Source organism: Plectropomus leopardus, chromosome 19, assembly GCF_026936395.1.
Source record: "Plectropomus leopardus strain MGB_pleo_1.0 chromosome 19, ASM2693639v1, whole genome shotgun sequence".
NCBI lineage: Eukaryota > Metazoa > Chordata > Actinopteri > Perciformes > Serranidae > Plectropomus > Plectropomus leopardus.
In genome coordinates this window covers 17065723-17082187 of record NC_142194.1, presented here as the reverse complement: position 1 = coordinate 17082187, position 16465 = coordinate 17065723, and the positions used below count along the sequence as shown (strand labels likewise).

Below are 16465 nucleotides of genomic sequence, written 5' to 3'. Positions count from 1 at the left end.
CGGGGCTCCATGCTAATGCCTGTTTCGCCTAATGGTGAAGTCCGCTTATGCCAGAGCCTTGAAGGGCTGTATTTGAAGTACTGCGGATCATGCAGAAAATTGTAAAGTTATTTTACCGATGTCACCATAATACATCCATGTATTTTACAGGTACAAAGTTATATGTGAAAGTAAAGTGACGATATAAATGAATATCCCTAATTTTGTTGGTTTGAATTCTGGCAAACACATTTGTCGTCGGCCTAGAAAGATAATCTATTCAAAATATTCAGCTAAAATATTATATATATATATATATATATATATATATATATATTATTTAAGATGTTACATTTAATTATACAACTGCCTTCAACAATTCAACAGATTAACTATGATTTTGGGATTGAAAAAATGCAAATACAAAACATTACAAAACAGGTGAATTTTTTTTGTAATTTAAATTTTTTTTAATTATCATTATTTGATTGTTATAACTTTTATATTTTTTTTGAAGACCGGTACTTCAACTTCAGTTTATTTTTTTGAAACAATAAAAAAAAATGACCAAAACTGCCTAATACATAAAGACTTAATCAACCAATCAGTCAGATTTACTGTTATTAGTCAAAGGTCCTCATCCATCTGAATCTACCACAGCAGACACTACTGCGTTTTACCACCAGAGGGAGGTGAAGTTTGGCACAAAGCAGAAAAAACTGAAGGAGGCCTCTGCCGACATTTCCTCATAGCTGCCTTCAGTCACAGAAATAAAAACACTGCTCACTGGTCTGCCACACTACATCCCCATTTGATGGCATATCATGTCATCAAATGATATAACTCGGACTGCATATACTGGTTATAACAACAATTTGTGTAAACAACCTCATAAAGCAATGAGAATATGCACAGGATGTGAACATATTTTATTAAAAAATGTAAGAGTATCAAGTATTGATTATGCTGTAGTGAATTCCTTTTGTTTTTTTGTTTTTTTTCCGTAGAAACGTCATGATATTTTTAGCATTGTGCATCATAATCTTGGATGAGGGAATGCTATGACAGAGAAGTAGGTGCTTCTGGTTCTTTAAAATGAGCTAAAATTCTTTAGTTTTCATACAGCTATAAAGAGCAAACATGAGACCTTGTGGCTCCCATCAAATTGCTGCACATGCCACCACAGATTCACCACCACATAGAACAGGTCCGAAACAGACATCCATGATTAGAAAACAGATGAGTCATCAGACCACATTACTATTTCTTATTATGTGGTTCTTGCACCAGCGTATGATTCTGTGCTTTCATCACTGATATATATATATATATATATATATATATATATATGCATTCTCTAAACAGTGGTGCTTTGATTATTTGGTAAACTTGTTCCTCTGTGCAGGTGTTCTATACAGAGCTGGTGGATGTTCACTTTTCTAATACTATGATTCACCCAAATTGTTAGTCTTCCTGTGATTGTGATTGTAAACCCTTTGAAACCTGGATCGACATCAGTTTCCTTGTGCTTCGTTCAGTTGCTTTTCACAAGCAATTTTAACGTTTGAAACATGAACAAATTGGTTTGATTTCTTTCAAAAATGTGTGAAATATTGTAATCAGCAACTTGTCATGAAATGGACTGCGATTTGCAAAAATGCAGTAAAGGTCACAGGAAAATGACCTGAAAACTGTTTATAATAACATTGATATGATATGATTGAGTACACTAACGATCCCTGACATAATGACATATTTTATGGACAGCACAGGACAACTGATAAACTGAAATAATCCCAAATAGTAACCATAATAAAACTATTGTTAAGCATAATTAAGAATATTCCATCAGAGATGAGTTTTCCCAAGTACTTTTTAAAATAATTATCTGTCTGTATTGTGTTATTATTATTATTATTATTATTATTATTATTATTATTATTATTATTATTATTAACAATCATACATACTGTTTAGCAGAGAGTTAAGGCCCTTTAAATATAGCGTGTGTTTAGGTCATGACTGTGCCCTTATAGTGACAAGGTAAGGTAGCTTTATTTGTATAGCATATTTCTTTGAGCAGGGAAATACAAAGTGCTTAACAGAACAATAAAAAATAAAGCATATTGAAGGATATAGACTTACAATAAAAATATAAAGAGAATATATAAAAAGTCAAATTAAGTACTAAATGATTTACATTTTTTTAAATCACCGTTAAAAATAGCAAAAGTGCAGACAAGAGGTGCAAAGATAAAATGATTATTAATAATGATTGAAAATTAAGTTAAAAATGAATATGCAGTCTTTACTGGGAGGAGTAGGCAGTATAAAAAAAGGAATGTTTTTAGCTTTGACTTAAAGTGGTCAGAGTCGGGGCTTTTCTGTCGTCATCTGGGACGTTTGAGGGGCAGGTTGGCAGGGTGGGTGTTTGTGGGTGGTTGTGATGGCAATGCCTGAGACCTGGTCATACTGTGGGTGAGCAGGATCATTTTAATCCCAGATCTTACCAAGTCCTCCATCTGGCTTGTGGACCTGAGAGGTGAGACAGTGAAGGGAATGGACATTAGAGAGAGAGCTTTACTGACAGAAATTAGTTAAATGCTGAGATATAGGCCTAATGTATTATATTATTTTTAATTTACTTTAACCCCTTGAAACCTGAGCAAATTGCAAACATTGAAAACATTGAGGCAATGAGCAATGAAAGAAGCAAGTACCCAAAAATTAGCAAGAAATTAGTAATAATTACATGTAAACGAGCTAAAAATTAGTATTAAAAAAAGAAAGAAAGAAGGAAAGAAAAGGAAAAACTTTAAAAGGAATTTAAAAAAAATAAAGAAATGACTTGCTTAAATTTTTTAAAAGAATTCATTTCAAACATGTCATTAGGATAATTATATAGATACATAGATATATAGATCTAGATTTTCCCTGACTTTTTTGTTTTTCCCAAGACATTTTTCACTAGCTTTTTAAAAATAATTTTCTAAATCTACTTTTTTTCTTGTAATTTGTGAAACACCTATTACCCAGTTGCTTATTGCTTTTTTCCCCATGTTTTTGAAACAAATAGCATCAATTTGCTAAGTATGAAAGGTTTAAATACTTGTGAAAGGCATCTGAAAGCAGCACAAAGAATGGAGTAGCACACCAGGTTTAAAGGATTAAAAACCTTAAAATCAAGAAGGCCTCACAGCCCCCCCGCATGAGGCTTTGGTGACCCCTTACGTTGGTCAGGACCTCCAGATTAGGAACTATTGAGTTAAGACATATTACAGATGCTTATGATTCTTACATGCTGGTGTCCACTTTCATGGATCTTGAAGTTACAGTTATTTGATATCGAGTCAGGAAACCAGCATTATCTTACTTACATTACCTCATCATTCTCAAATATCATGTCACAGTTACAGTTGACCTCAAAATTATAGATTACAGTTATATGACATGTATTTATTTAAGACGCCAAAACTGTCTAAATGCAACAGTCCTGGCTGAAAAGGAAATTTGACAGTTGGACCTTCTTGGAAACGCTGGCGTCAAAATACACCATATCTTTTAACTTCCAGTCACAAATTTAATGTGTCATCCTTCAGTTTCTCGGAAGACTTTGGATTTTCGTTGTGTCCACACTTCAGGCCAGATTATATCAATCACCGTGTTGTGGTATCCTGTTCCTGACAGGCTGATGAACAGCGCTAACTGTGACAGTCAGTACAGACGTCAGTACGCACAGAAGCACACATTTCACCAGTCGGGGATCTTATACAAACTGACACACTGTTGATGTCACTTTTTCATTTATTTTAAGTTCATCTCAATGATTTTTAAGCAATTTTAATGTCTCTGAAAAAGCATCTCATGACTGTTAATCAGTTATTCATTCAAGCTGCTATGGAGATTGGTTCACATTAGATCGCATTGACATTCATACATTTTTAAGTCTCAATAGTAGAAATATGTTCAATTATGACACTTTGATATGTTTCTATTTTTTTTCTCAAAATATAAAAAGATAGATCATGAACATTCCATTGAAATATACTTTATACAGTTCTTGATGAGTTGTTCTTTGTGTCCCAACATTTCAAAAATAAAATCCGGCATAAGTCACAACAAGATACTCCAGTGACCACCTCTTCTCCCCATTCACTCTCCTACTAAGACCGCAGTACAATGGACTAGTACCTAAGTCTGTTTTATACAATGTGATGGCATATGAAATGAACATACATCATTTATCTTTGGAATGCTTATATGAATGCATGATATCAACCTGTAATATTAGATGTATGTGTGTCTTTGTGGTATTTGCAACATTATTTCTAATTAAAATAAGATACATATATTAGAAAAATCTATTCAGAATGATAACAATTCCTCTAAAACAACTCTGGTCTTATCACTTTGTAAAATAATTTTTTTTGTGTGTTTTAAGTTAGTGTGATTGCTAATTCACTTTATGAGAAGCCATAAAGCCACTACACATGTGGTTGCAATCATCTGAACTGATGACAGAACATCTGCGTCTCAGGGAGCATACAGTTAAGTGTCAATCAGCGGCATTCGTGGTGCGGATTGCATACAGTGTCCTCAATTTTAAAAAAACAAAATATATTCAACATAAACAGGCACATAAAGAAAATGAATAGGATATCATAGAGGATGTGTCAACCAAAGACCACACAACACCTTCCAAACACTTGGAGAGGACGTGTCATAATACTATCACAACACATAGTAGCCGTTAGGTCAACAGTGGCACCTACTTACCATATAAAGCATTTTGTTCTTTTGGTTATGTGAGTGATACACAGGAAATCTTTATAACAGATTGCAAACTTTAGAAAATAAAACAGACTTAGCACTCTCAACATTGTAACTCATTCTGTTCAACATGACTAAATCAAATGGCAGTATTATGCAATAGAAAAAGGAAAGACATCTTTTTCAGCCTGGCATTGGCAGAGCAGTCACAATGCAGAGAATGAAGACATGGTTATCGGAACAGTGAAAGACAAAGAAAAAAAGGACGGTACTCAGCCATGAAAACACAAATCGCTGGGGTGAAGCACAAAGTTTTTGCAAGTGTGCACACCGTTGCTCAGAGTTTGCCTCTGAAATATTCATAAACATCTATGTGACCACCAAAAAGCCATAGTTGCTTAATGCCTTCCAAAATGGGAAACAGAAATCTTTAAAAAGGTAAGGGACCAAAATAAAATCCCACGGACCGTTTTTGTTAATAGACAGAAGCTCTATAACCTTGAATAGTCTATGTAGTCTACATCACACAATATTCTGGTGAGCCTCCAACTGTAGTGTACTGGGGCGGACGACCATTCAGCTGCCTGAGCTGAGCCCTGAACCAGCAGGGCCTGAAACTCACTTGGAATACCAAACCAAAGATGAGGTGCTTGGAGAGCACTCAACAATAAGATGCTTTTTAAAATCAATCTCCCCTCGGTGGACACTGGTATCTCTCATCCTCTCTTTCTCGCAACACTTAAAAGTACTTCACTGACATCATTTTGGAAGCTCTGGGTCTCTTTGATTGGTGCTCACATGACTGTGTTGTGTGCGTAATGAGCTGCCGACTAGCCAGCTGGATGACGGTAACTCGACGGTAACTGGATGACGAACGCAAAGACCTGGCCATCTAGAAAAAGAAAAAAAGACGAGCTACCTCTACACTCTCATGCTGACACTGCGAGTGTGAGTAGTTTTCAGTTGCCTCTCAAAGGAAGACGTTTCTGCTCTACGACACGGCACAGTGTTCATAGTTATCAGGACTGGATTAATGACAAACGATGACAGGAGGCTAAGGGGGATATGTCAAGACTGTTCCCCCCTCGAGAGATTATCAAGTCATAATGCATGCGTTTTTTTAACACATCACGGTGAGGTGTTCACATTATCGTTATCTATATACTAGAATTTATTATGTTAGAAAGAAAACACCTACATCCACACACACCATCGACACACCTGAGTCCTTTAAACCACACACGAACTTTGGAATGGCAGTTGGTTCCATGCAAACCTGAAATCTCTCTTGATTGTTCGCCAGTATTGTATCTTTCATAATCTGATATTGATCTTTATTGGATAGTCTGCACTTGTACTCCCATTTTTTCTTTACTTAGGACTAGTGGAACAGAACTGTCCATCCCAGCAAAATCCTGCCATGGGATATCCCAGGCTTTTAAGGATCTCTAATACTGAGGCATTGAAGATACTCTTGAGGTTCTCCGTTTGCCCTGCTACAGTCATGGGACAACTCTTGTATTATTGCCAAAGAAAAAAAGCAAACTATGAGTACTAATCAAGCAGTCAAAGTTGTGGTAATGAAGAGCCATTGTTTTAAAACTGCTGCTGCTGTTGCTACGGTAGTTGTGCAAATGATTCAAGGAGGAAAACATGGCCTTTGCGATTAACAACAAACAACCTTTGCGCAAATGCTATAGTACGGCAAAGTCTCGAATGAACGCCATTGATCATATGGTTTGAAAATATACTGCTCAATGCACAACAAAGTAAAACTGTGGCAGCGGTCGAAAACACTGGAATGGGGGATGTATAGGGCAGTAGTAGCAGAGAGATTTCATCAACAAAACATAGTTCAGGGTGTACTTTGCAAACATACATGTTTAAGTATTCACATTTTTTTTTACTTTTCAAAACAAAATATAGCTCTTCTCTTTCATTATAATCTTTTTTTTAAAACATTAATTGCATATAACATTTTTTTTAATTCATTTTATATATACTTTTTTGTATCTCTAGCACCCTTGTCTTCAACTAAGGGCTTGCAGAAAAGACAGTCATGCAAACTAGTCATGCTGGTAAACAAAGTTACAAAAATGCATTATCTTTTTTTTTTCATTTGTTTAACTCAGCGTCCATTCTTTGTCACCCCGTGTCTTTATAGGCAAGAGTCTGTCATTGCTCATTGTCTTTCGGAAAACATTTTCCCAGTGCTTGTGGGGAAAACAACCACTCCTCATAACAAAATATTCACTTCCCATCTTTTTTTTTTTTTTCCAGGACTTTGACTCCATTTCATGATGCCAAATTTTCTATTAACATTTGCATCTGATTTTTTTTTTCTTTCTTCCATTCTGGACCTTTTTCTGCTCAGAAACTTCCTCCGAAGCCATGGATAGTTGATTTGTTTATCAAAATATAGATTTGTTCTCTTTGTACACTTCCACACTTGCTCTACTCTTGGTCCATTTCTTCTCATTTTCCCCTTTGCCTAAGGGCTCCCCTGATGGGCCATTCTTATCTTGACATCGACTTGCCTGAGAAGCAGTCGTTGGCAGCAAGAGGGACAAGAGAGAGATGGGGCAGTATTCATCTGGAGATTCTTGTGCCTAATTGGCAGTGTCAGCCATTGTGTATAGGAGGAGCATTCGTTGGATTGGTCCCTTTCAGAATGATAACACTGAATTCCCAGCTAATGGACAGTTTTGTGCGACGTAAAAAGCGTCCTCGTGGCAGGGGCGTCCTTTTCGTCGGAATTTAGGCAGGCCAATATCCCTCAATATTGAAGAGAGACTTACAATCGTCTTTTGTGTTTTGTCTTCTTGAGTCAGTCTTTTTGCTCCTCGTGACTGAGCACTGTGTCAGTCAAACATGGGAAAACATACTTAAATGTGCATATAGGGATGGAATGCTAGTGGCAGTAAAAGTACTTTTAGAGGCAGGAGTACCAAACATAGGCAATGGGCAGTGTGAGGGTGAGTACTCCTCACCCTAAACGAATATTCCTCTGAATCTACTATACATTACAGAAGGTCATTCAGCAAGTGCTTGCTACAGGACCTTTGGTATCCCATTATCGGGGCGAGCCCATGTCAGTACATGAGAGATAAAGATAAGTCCTTTTCCACCATTTTCATATGGCGAGTGTTTCAGGTGAGTCTAAATGTACAGTAAATGCCATACATGACCTGTTTGAGCTGATGCTACATGTGCTTCGTTTGTTCAACTTCATAGTTTGGCTGTTTTTTTTGATTATCTCAGTACTTGTGAAGAGGGCAGTGTTTCAGTCTGATACAAGTGAATGGAAGACATAAGTTCAGTGGCAAACATGCTGTACAAGTGCTAAACTTGAATGAGGGAATATAGTGTGGGTATTGGTAAATACTGTGCATTTGTGATTGATTTAATATGCACTGTTTGTATTTAGTGCATCTTTTTCTTTTTTGGAATGTTGTTTGAACGATTAAGACCGATCCTTTGTCTCTCATGTACTCTATATTATTTTTCTTCACTGGAAAGTAACCTAAGAGGAAAATGACATCTAAAAAATCCCTTGAATGCATAAATTTATCTTGCTTCGAACTGTGGATGGACTAAGTCAAGTTATTTCCCAGCCAACAAATGCTACAATATGTTAGCAGAGATGCTACATTGTTCATTCAGTCCTTTGTGAAGACAAGTGTTTTTTTCTTTTTTTTGTTTTCTTTTCGGAAACTTGTGAAATTGCTCAGTTGTTCAGCACTGAAGATGGTACTGAGTTTGGTCATCGTACAAGATGGCGAGTATAATGTTGTCAGAGAGGATGTCATCTGGAATGTGTGATCAGGAGTCCTTCTCTCTCCCAAAAGTGTGTCAGTGCAAGGCTCAGTCAGTTTTGACGAAAAAAGAAAAAGGAAAGCAAAAAGGTCAGTAAGACAGTTGTCAAAAATGTGGTCGGAGTTCCAAGAGGCTGCTTTGGTAACAACGTGAGGAGCAGACCATATGATTTTTTTAAAATTCATGATTAACCTCTGGTCCCTCTCTTGTCACCCCAAAAGATCTCCTTTAAACTGTCCATCCGCGTCACACCTCTCGCTTACGTGGCTCCCGCCTCAAATTTGTGTTTACCGGTTACTGACTCCTCATTAGAGAGAAGGCGAATGCTAGAAACTTAACACTGTGAAGACAAGAACAGAAAGCCATTAATATTAAGATAACAGAGTATAAACAGAATTTGAAATGAAATTTATTCAATCAACCCAGTCTCACTCACAACTCATCAAATGTGGTCAGTGTCCCTGAGCAGCAGATACCAACGCACAGATGCACCCTTTAGTGGTGGCATGAGACATGTCAGACAGTGGCATTTTTAGATATTCTGAGCCACTGCCATAGTATAAAGAGCGAGAAAGTCCACATAGAGTGGGTGAGAGTGGAGCTGAATGGGTTAAAAAAAACTTGAGATATTTAGATAACAAAGTACCGATGAAAATAGAAGTGAAGGGGTCAAACAAACTCAGGACTTTAACCTGGGAGACCACTATTCATTTCCCGTCTTAAACCAAAAGTAAATCGAGTTATTAAATAGAGACATAGCATGCTGGTTTGTATTTATTTTAATGATGTAATTTAAAATTTATTTTAAAATGTAATTTTGATGTCTTTTTCTAAAGCCAACAACCTGCTTTTGTTGCCTTAATTTGATGAAGTCAACCTAAAAACAAAGTTTTTTTTTTGACCAATGTTCAAAGTTTAATTTGAAATGCATTATGCATTTAATAAGCAGAAACTAAAAAAATAAAATGAACTGACACATCATCCCCAAACATCAAAAACCAATATCAGACCCATAGTGTCATAATTTGATGTTTAGCTCTGCCCACTTTAATACCGTATTAGACGAGTTGTTAGTGAGAGTGTGTTGATTCAGTGAAATACAAACTAAAACTTTACAAGTAAGCACTTTCTCAATTAGTTTATATAAGTGCTCCACTAATATAAACCAATCTCATATTAGGAATTTGCCAATTTCATTGTTTTCCATAACACAGTTTCATAGTGTCACTAACATTAAGTACAATATGGAAGTAATCAGGGATTACCTGTAAACTGCTGGTTAACTGTGCATGTCAGAATGAGGTGCACACATTTAAACTGCAATGACAACTCTAATACAGCTACAAACACAGTCCATCTCCAACACACAGACAGGAAGTTGGAACATAAATTGAACAATACAGTCAAGAAATGGTGACAATAAAACTGGTGGCTGACAATATTAGAAAAACAAACAGTAGCTGCCAGCCAACTGACCAGCACCATGCTCCCCACTCTGACAAATCTCAACAAGTATCTTTACTGGAGTGAATAATGTACAGAGCATTTGGAACAAGATTAGGTGATGACGACCACTTATTCACTAATGTGTGTGTATGTGCATATGTACGCATGTGCAAACATTTCACTTGAATGACATGTACACCTTATGGATAAACGCATCTTTGACAGATGGACACAAACAAACTTACTTAATGCTATTCATGGAAATTTCACAGTTAAAGGACACAGTGGGTTCACATATCAGGGCTGACACCATTTCAGGAGGCTTATCCCCCAATTTTAAGCTATGCATCATGCAAACACAGGTGCAACTTCAAGAAAATGTTTGCAAACAACAGTAGGTTGAGCATTGTTAATTCTTCACCTACAGTTATGGCAAACAATGCTTGTATCACATGTGCTGGCATCATGCATTATTTACTTGGAGATTAAACACTTCTGTCATGGTCTCACCAGCAAATATGAACTCAAAACAAACATCTTTTATTGCAGTCGCATTAGCTCTTCCAGTCTGCTCTTCATTTCACCCTCTTCCTCGGTTATTTTCCACTGTATAGCTGCACTTTTCTTCAGAGGAAAGCCGTTAGCCAGACAGTTCATATTTCTAAAGACCAGCTGTGTGGTAAATATTAGGGATTTAGTCAACTTAAAGTAAATACAAGTAGCAACCGGTTTACATTTTGAGGAAGAGCACAGACTTTGTAATTGTATTACAATAGTATTTCGTCATGCAGATCTTATTAAGAGTAACAGGACCTTCTCCTGGTATCAGATGCATAAATCTATGTAATTTCCCAAATATGTCTGCATAAAATAAATTAACAGAATCTTAGTGTCAGAATTATAAATTCCTGTGTATGCCTTTCTCTGTGCTACACAAAATTGTGCGCATGTACACAAGTCTAAAGATACACCACTGTTTGGACACAACACAGACTTTTCTGTGTTTTTTTTCTAGCACCATCATCCTGAAACAGTGCCAAAGCAGCCTTTGTCTTGATATGCACAGCATATTTTGCAATGATATTGTAAATCATAACAGCTTATTGATTGATGATTCTAGTAGGTCAAAGTCAAACGAATAGTCCTGCTTCTTGATGAATTTCTTTGATCAATGCATGTTGCTACAAGAGGATTGATAGCTTTTTTTTTCACAACTATGTGCCGTGCTTCACAATAGCTTGCTACAATCTTAATTTAATTTAATCCAATCACCAGATGAAATGTTGGCTATGTTGTTTCCCCAAACCACGGACATGTTACATCTGCATCTTATGATGTAGTGGATAAATTGAAACCTTTCAACAACACTGTGCTTAATCTGTGGTTAAGTTTAGACTCAAAAACGCGGAAAGATCATGTTTTAGCTGAAATACCTAGTTTTAGGGGCACGATTCCCACTGGAAAAACAGCAACATTTGGTGCCTAAACAGCTACTGGAAGCAATGCAATGAGTCGCTAAATCATAAATAGCCAGCTACCAGTCCCCCTTCACCTACAGATGACAGAGCCAGCTTACTGTATACTAAATCATTTTAGAAATGTATGATACGTATGAAACATACAAAACATACAGAAGTTAGGTTTTCATGGTTTGCAGAAACGTACAATGTCAACATTTTCTTTTGGTGACTGAGCTGCACTCATTTAGTGCACATTACAGCTGATGTCAATCTTCTGTTGCACAATTCAAAGTTGACTTAACATAAGCTCTTATTCCTACTAAATCTATATATAATAGCAAAATAGTCTCTGCAAGTCTCTGTTTTTTTTCCTCAAAGCTTTTTTTTCTCAAAGGTGCCCTTGTAGGCACCCAACATGCTTTTTAGGATGAATTAGCAATGACTGAAATGTTAACATGTACTGTACAATCAGATTCAATAGAAAACCGTGCATTTACCCCATAGGATCAGCTCTTAAAACAGCCTAAACAAACAACACAGAATTAACTCATAATTGTACTTTCTCATCAATGTTTTTGAAATACCACATGGAAAAAGTACAGTAAAATAATGAACAAACGTACTTTCCTTTTTATAACACTTCAGTGAGTGCTTTGCAGGATAAAATCTTGCTGATGACTCCCCTAGAATCAGTTGTTGTTAAATTTCCTCCACACACATACAAGTATACATAGATGTATTAATTTTATATGACTTTAATGTATTCACATGTGTAGATACAGATATGTACATATTCAATTATAACCACTGATCTATTAAGCATTGCTTCGAAGGTTCAGCTAGTTAAATCTAGCTAGTTTGCATGAACTCCTAAATTGACATCAGAGCCTACAGGGGCCTCATAGAGGCACTTACAACATCTGCCTGTTTTGTTTACTGAAACAATGTGTACGTCAGAGTGTCCTAGGTGATTTGCATTGGCCACGACTATATGAAATGACTCTACAAGCTCAAAAGAACAACACTAATGACATTCTTCAGATTAATTTTGATACAATACAAAGCAAATATGAACAAATACAGTACTCTGAAATGTTACACTTAGTGTGGCATGTAAGATGTTATTAATCTCTCCCATATTCAGTTAATGGTCGCATTAAATAAAAACAACATTCTTCTGCAGATATATAAGAAGGATGGACATTTTCCTTGACTGTAACAGAAAATGCACATTCCAATTAGTGGCATACCAGTATAATTCAACGCGTCTGCAAATTGTAACATCCACACTGTGGAGTAATTTTCAGATTGTACGGTATGCATGTGCGCTTAAAAGATTAACTGAGGTTTTGTACACTGAGAGAAGTGATGCCAGCAAAAATTACAGACCAATAATCAGGTTTGCTGATGTGGACTAAGGTTACCATTGATAACTGAACCCAGGCCATTCAACATATATTCGTATACTCATTACATGCTCACAAAACAACTTCCTGCAAGTTAAATCTGTTTAAAAATTTACTATACCAGAGTTTCCATACCATCAGGTTGACATTATAGCTACATTAAGGAGTTGATGTCAAGAAATTCTGGAAGAAGCAAAGCTCAGCATGCTGTTTCAGATATTTCACTCTAAATTATTATAATTTCTTTTGACATCATAATGGTGATCTGTTACAATATCTAGTTTAAGCATTACTAGTAGCAACTTCACTCTGAGTGTACGTGGGATGGCCTTCAAAAACCCGTATCAGATGAAGCCAAGCAAGCATTACTTCTTGCAGTGACTCTATGTTAGAATCTATTTTAAATGAGACCCTTCAAATTTTACAAATCTCCAGTCGACAACAGATTCAAGCAAACATTCAAATGATGCCATAGCTTTCATCCTGAAACACAATACTGCATATCTAAGTTCTCAAAGTTGAAGGGTCTGGAAGCACATCGATTTTTAGACAAAATGGCATCAGGACCATGGGTTATGACATAAGAATGTCAGGATCTGACTCTCTAAACAAGTAAATACTAAATATTGTTCATTTACACCTGGAAAAATTGTTGGTTCTGAAAGCACTTACAGTTTTTCCTTGTGATTTCAGTCCTAATACATTTCTGTTTGTAAAAGAACTTAATGACAGTTAAATTCAACATTGTATCTCTTTTAACAAATGTTATTTTAACAATCAGTGTTACAGAAAAGTCATTCCTAACAATGAAATACACATTACTAGTAGAAGTGAAAAAAAAATTAAAAAATAAAACTGAAACAATTATAAAATGGCAGCCACAACATCAAAAGTTTAAAGGACCAGTAAAACCACACTGACTTGAAATAAATCAAGACAAATGGCTCATGATGTCATGGTAATACTTCTTGGAACAGCTAAATTAAAAATAATGAGTAGACTGCCTACAAACTCTGTGCATTTTAAAGATTAAAAATAGATCTGCATATTTACATATGTATGTGCACATTATGTTTTCCAGCATTAAAATAATATTGCATGTTTATTGCATATGTGTATGTTTAATTATTACTTCTTTTTTTTAATTATTTTTTTGCTATATGTTTCAGATACGATCTATTTTCATGTGACGATGATAGTCTGAGGGGAAAAAAGCTGTAAGTTTCCTGAAAGAGGTTGTTTTTTGTTGTTTTTTTATATATGAGGGGAATGATATATTATAACCACAGTCACATTTTTCAAAAGATAACCTACAGATTGCATTTGTTGTTTACATTTGTTTTGTTTTTTAAAAAAAAAAAAAACTGTTTTAGACAAACATTTAAAGCAAAAACTATATATATATATATATATGTTTGAAATAAAGATGATGAAGAAGCCAAACAGATATTTGGAAAATGAACATCCTTAGTTAGAGATGTCTGATGGGACAGACTGGGGTGTTTAATCTATTTATTTGTAATAATATGGTCTGTATCCCAACATGCACTCTTTAAATGGACTGTACTTGTATAACTCTTTAAAAGTTAGTAAACTAACAGTGAGTTAGTAAAGTGCTTGCATTTGTTTTAACTATATAATTAATAAAGTAGTCATTCATATCTGATTCTTATTTCAAGTATATCTGTTGTACTTAGTTTATAATAATTTGTTTTCTAAATATATTGCATTTAGATTTCTTTGAAAAATTGTGTATCAACATTTAACATTATTCATTTACATGACTGTCCTAATTAGCATTTCTTCAAAGGTCCACTCAGTAGTCAAATAGAAATTAATAACTGAGGATGTGATAGCTTAATTGTGCCAAAGTGCCTGTGAGACAAAACACAGTTAGCATGTAGCTAGTCAGGCAGCTCAACTTGTGAGGTCCTCAGCTGTTCTAACAATGTTAACAGCCAAAGATATAATGTCCCCCAATTCCAAATGCTGAAAATGTGCTAAACCTGCTTTATAACTCTCCATCTACCCTAATGAGTAGAGAATCAACTGGTCTGATAATGTCGATTTGCTAATGTAAAGCAGGTACATTATATGACATTAGGTCATTTGGTTTAGCAAACAACCAAGCTCACATAAATTTATCCAATGATTTACAGACTCTCTTTTCCAATGCAAATCAATGGGCAAAAGTATTTCTGGGTCCCATAGCATCATATGATGGTGTAACATGTAGTAGGCTAACACTAGATTGGCTACCTCACACTTTGCAAACATCCCTCCACAACTTGGGTGTCCCAACTTCAACTGACCTCATTCTGGTCCCCACTTGGTAAGTTAAACCTGCCTTGTTGTTAACTTGTGGTACATTACTAGCAAATCTACAGCTTACATAGCATTGAAACAAATAAATGTTATACTTAAGTAAATTATTTTTTCCATATTGGGAGGGGGTACAAATTAAATGAATATTTTTTTGTTTTGGAATATGATTGTTATAATTGCGTATGATGCATAAGATGATGAGAAATATAAAGAAATGTATCGGACAACACGCACGCAACTGCCAAAGAAAGTGACTGAATAGACCTTTAACTGTACACTGGAACGTAGCAATTGCATACATGGGATCCTAACAGCAATGTAATAAAATAAACTACAATTTTTAAAAGTTATGTTAGGCTTCGCAGTTGAGATAGTTCTTATGGTACAATACATGTATTTTTTAATTTAAGCTTTAAGGGTTTTTTTTCTCAACTTTTGACATTGCTTAGCTTTGCTGTGTAAACTAAAGTGTTCAATGATGTCACATTGATGAGATAGAAAATTAATACTGAGACTTTTAGAAGCCGAGTCTGTCTTTTAGAGAGATTTACCAAAATGATGTCTACACTGTACATACATCAATATTCACAAAAGACAGAAAGTAGAAACATCGATCTAATCTATAAATGTTTTTTTTGTCTTTGGCTAAATGAATTGTAGTAATTCTCTGGACAGTGTTGTGAGCTTTTTTGTTTGGTCCAGAACATTAAAAAATGGATGCCCATCTACACACTTAATTCTACATTTCAAAATGTTTACTGTGCACGTGTTTTGATCATTCTTTTAAATCTCGGATACTATTTTTATTTTACTAACCAATCCAAATATTTTTTTTAACATTTCTTTTAATAATTTAAAATAACAGTGTAAAGCTAGAATTTGTATTTGACCCCATCAGCTAACCTGACGCATGCATCATAAACCATTAGATTCACAAGACAAGGGGTCATTCTTTCTACATTCAAGTTCATTTTATGTTATTGCTATTGTTTTTGCACGGTGTACAACCCAAATGGAGACTTCAATGCAATCAGTCCACAGCTAATCCACTGCATCTTTTATCATCCAATCATAAACATCCTTTTTTTTTTTTCTTTTTTTTGCTACAAAATGGAGGGGATAGGTGAGCGACAGCGGCGCAGTGGTCCTGGAGCCTCATAGGTTTCAAAGGGTGGGCTAGTGATAGGAGCAAGCCGCAGTGAAGACCCAGCCATTCCCGATATGTTATTGAGACTGCGAGATTTCTCGTAGCCCGTTGCTTTA

General features: G+C 35.6%; 1 protein-coding gene across 7 annotated transcripts in view; it reads right to left on the bottom strand.

Moving 5' to 3' along the window:
* Positions 1 to 503: 503 nt before the first annotated feature.
* The window catches only part of kcnc3b (potassium voltage-gated channel, Shaw-related subfamily, member 3b), a 68269-nt gene continuing 52307 nt past the window's right edge, over positions 504 to 16465 (bottom strand). For 2 of the 7 annotated variants that reach the window (XM_042508496.2, XM_042508498.2), the window contains one exon: positions 3742 to 8905. Coding sequence is in view for 4 of the 7 variants with exons in the window: in XM_042508498.2 (XP_042364432.1) it covers positions 8892 to 8905 (14 nt within the window). In the remaining 3 variants the exon portion in view is untranslated. Of the gene's footprint in view, positions 2515 to 3741; positions 16461 to 16465 lie in introns of those variants that run through there. The other 5 variants (XM_088069762.1, XM_088069763.1, XM_042508495.2 and 2 more) reach the window with 4 other exon arrangements.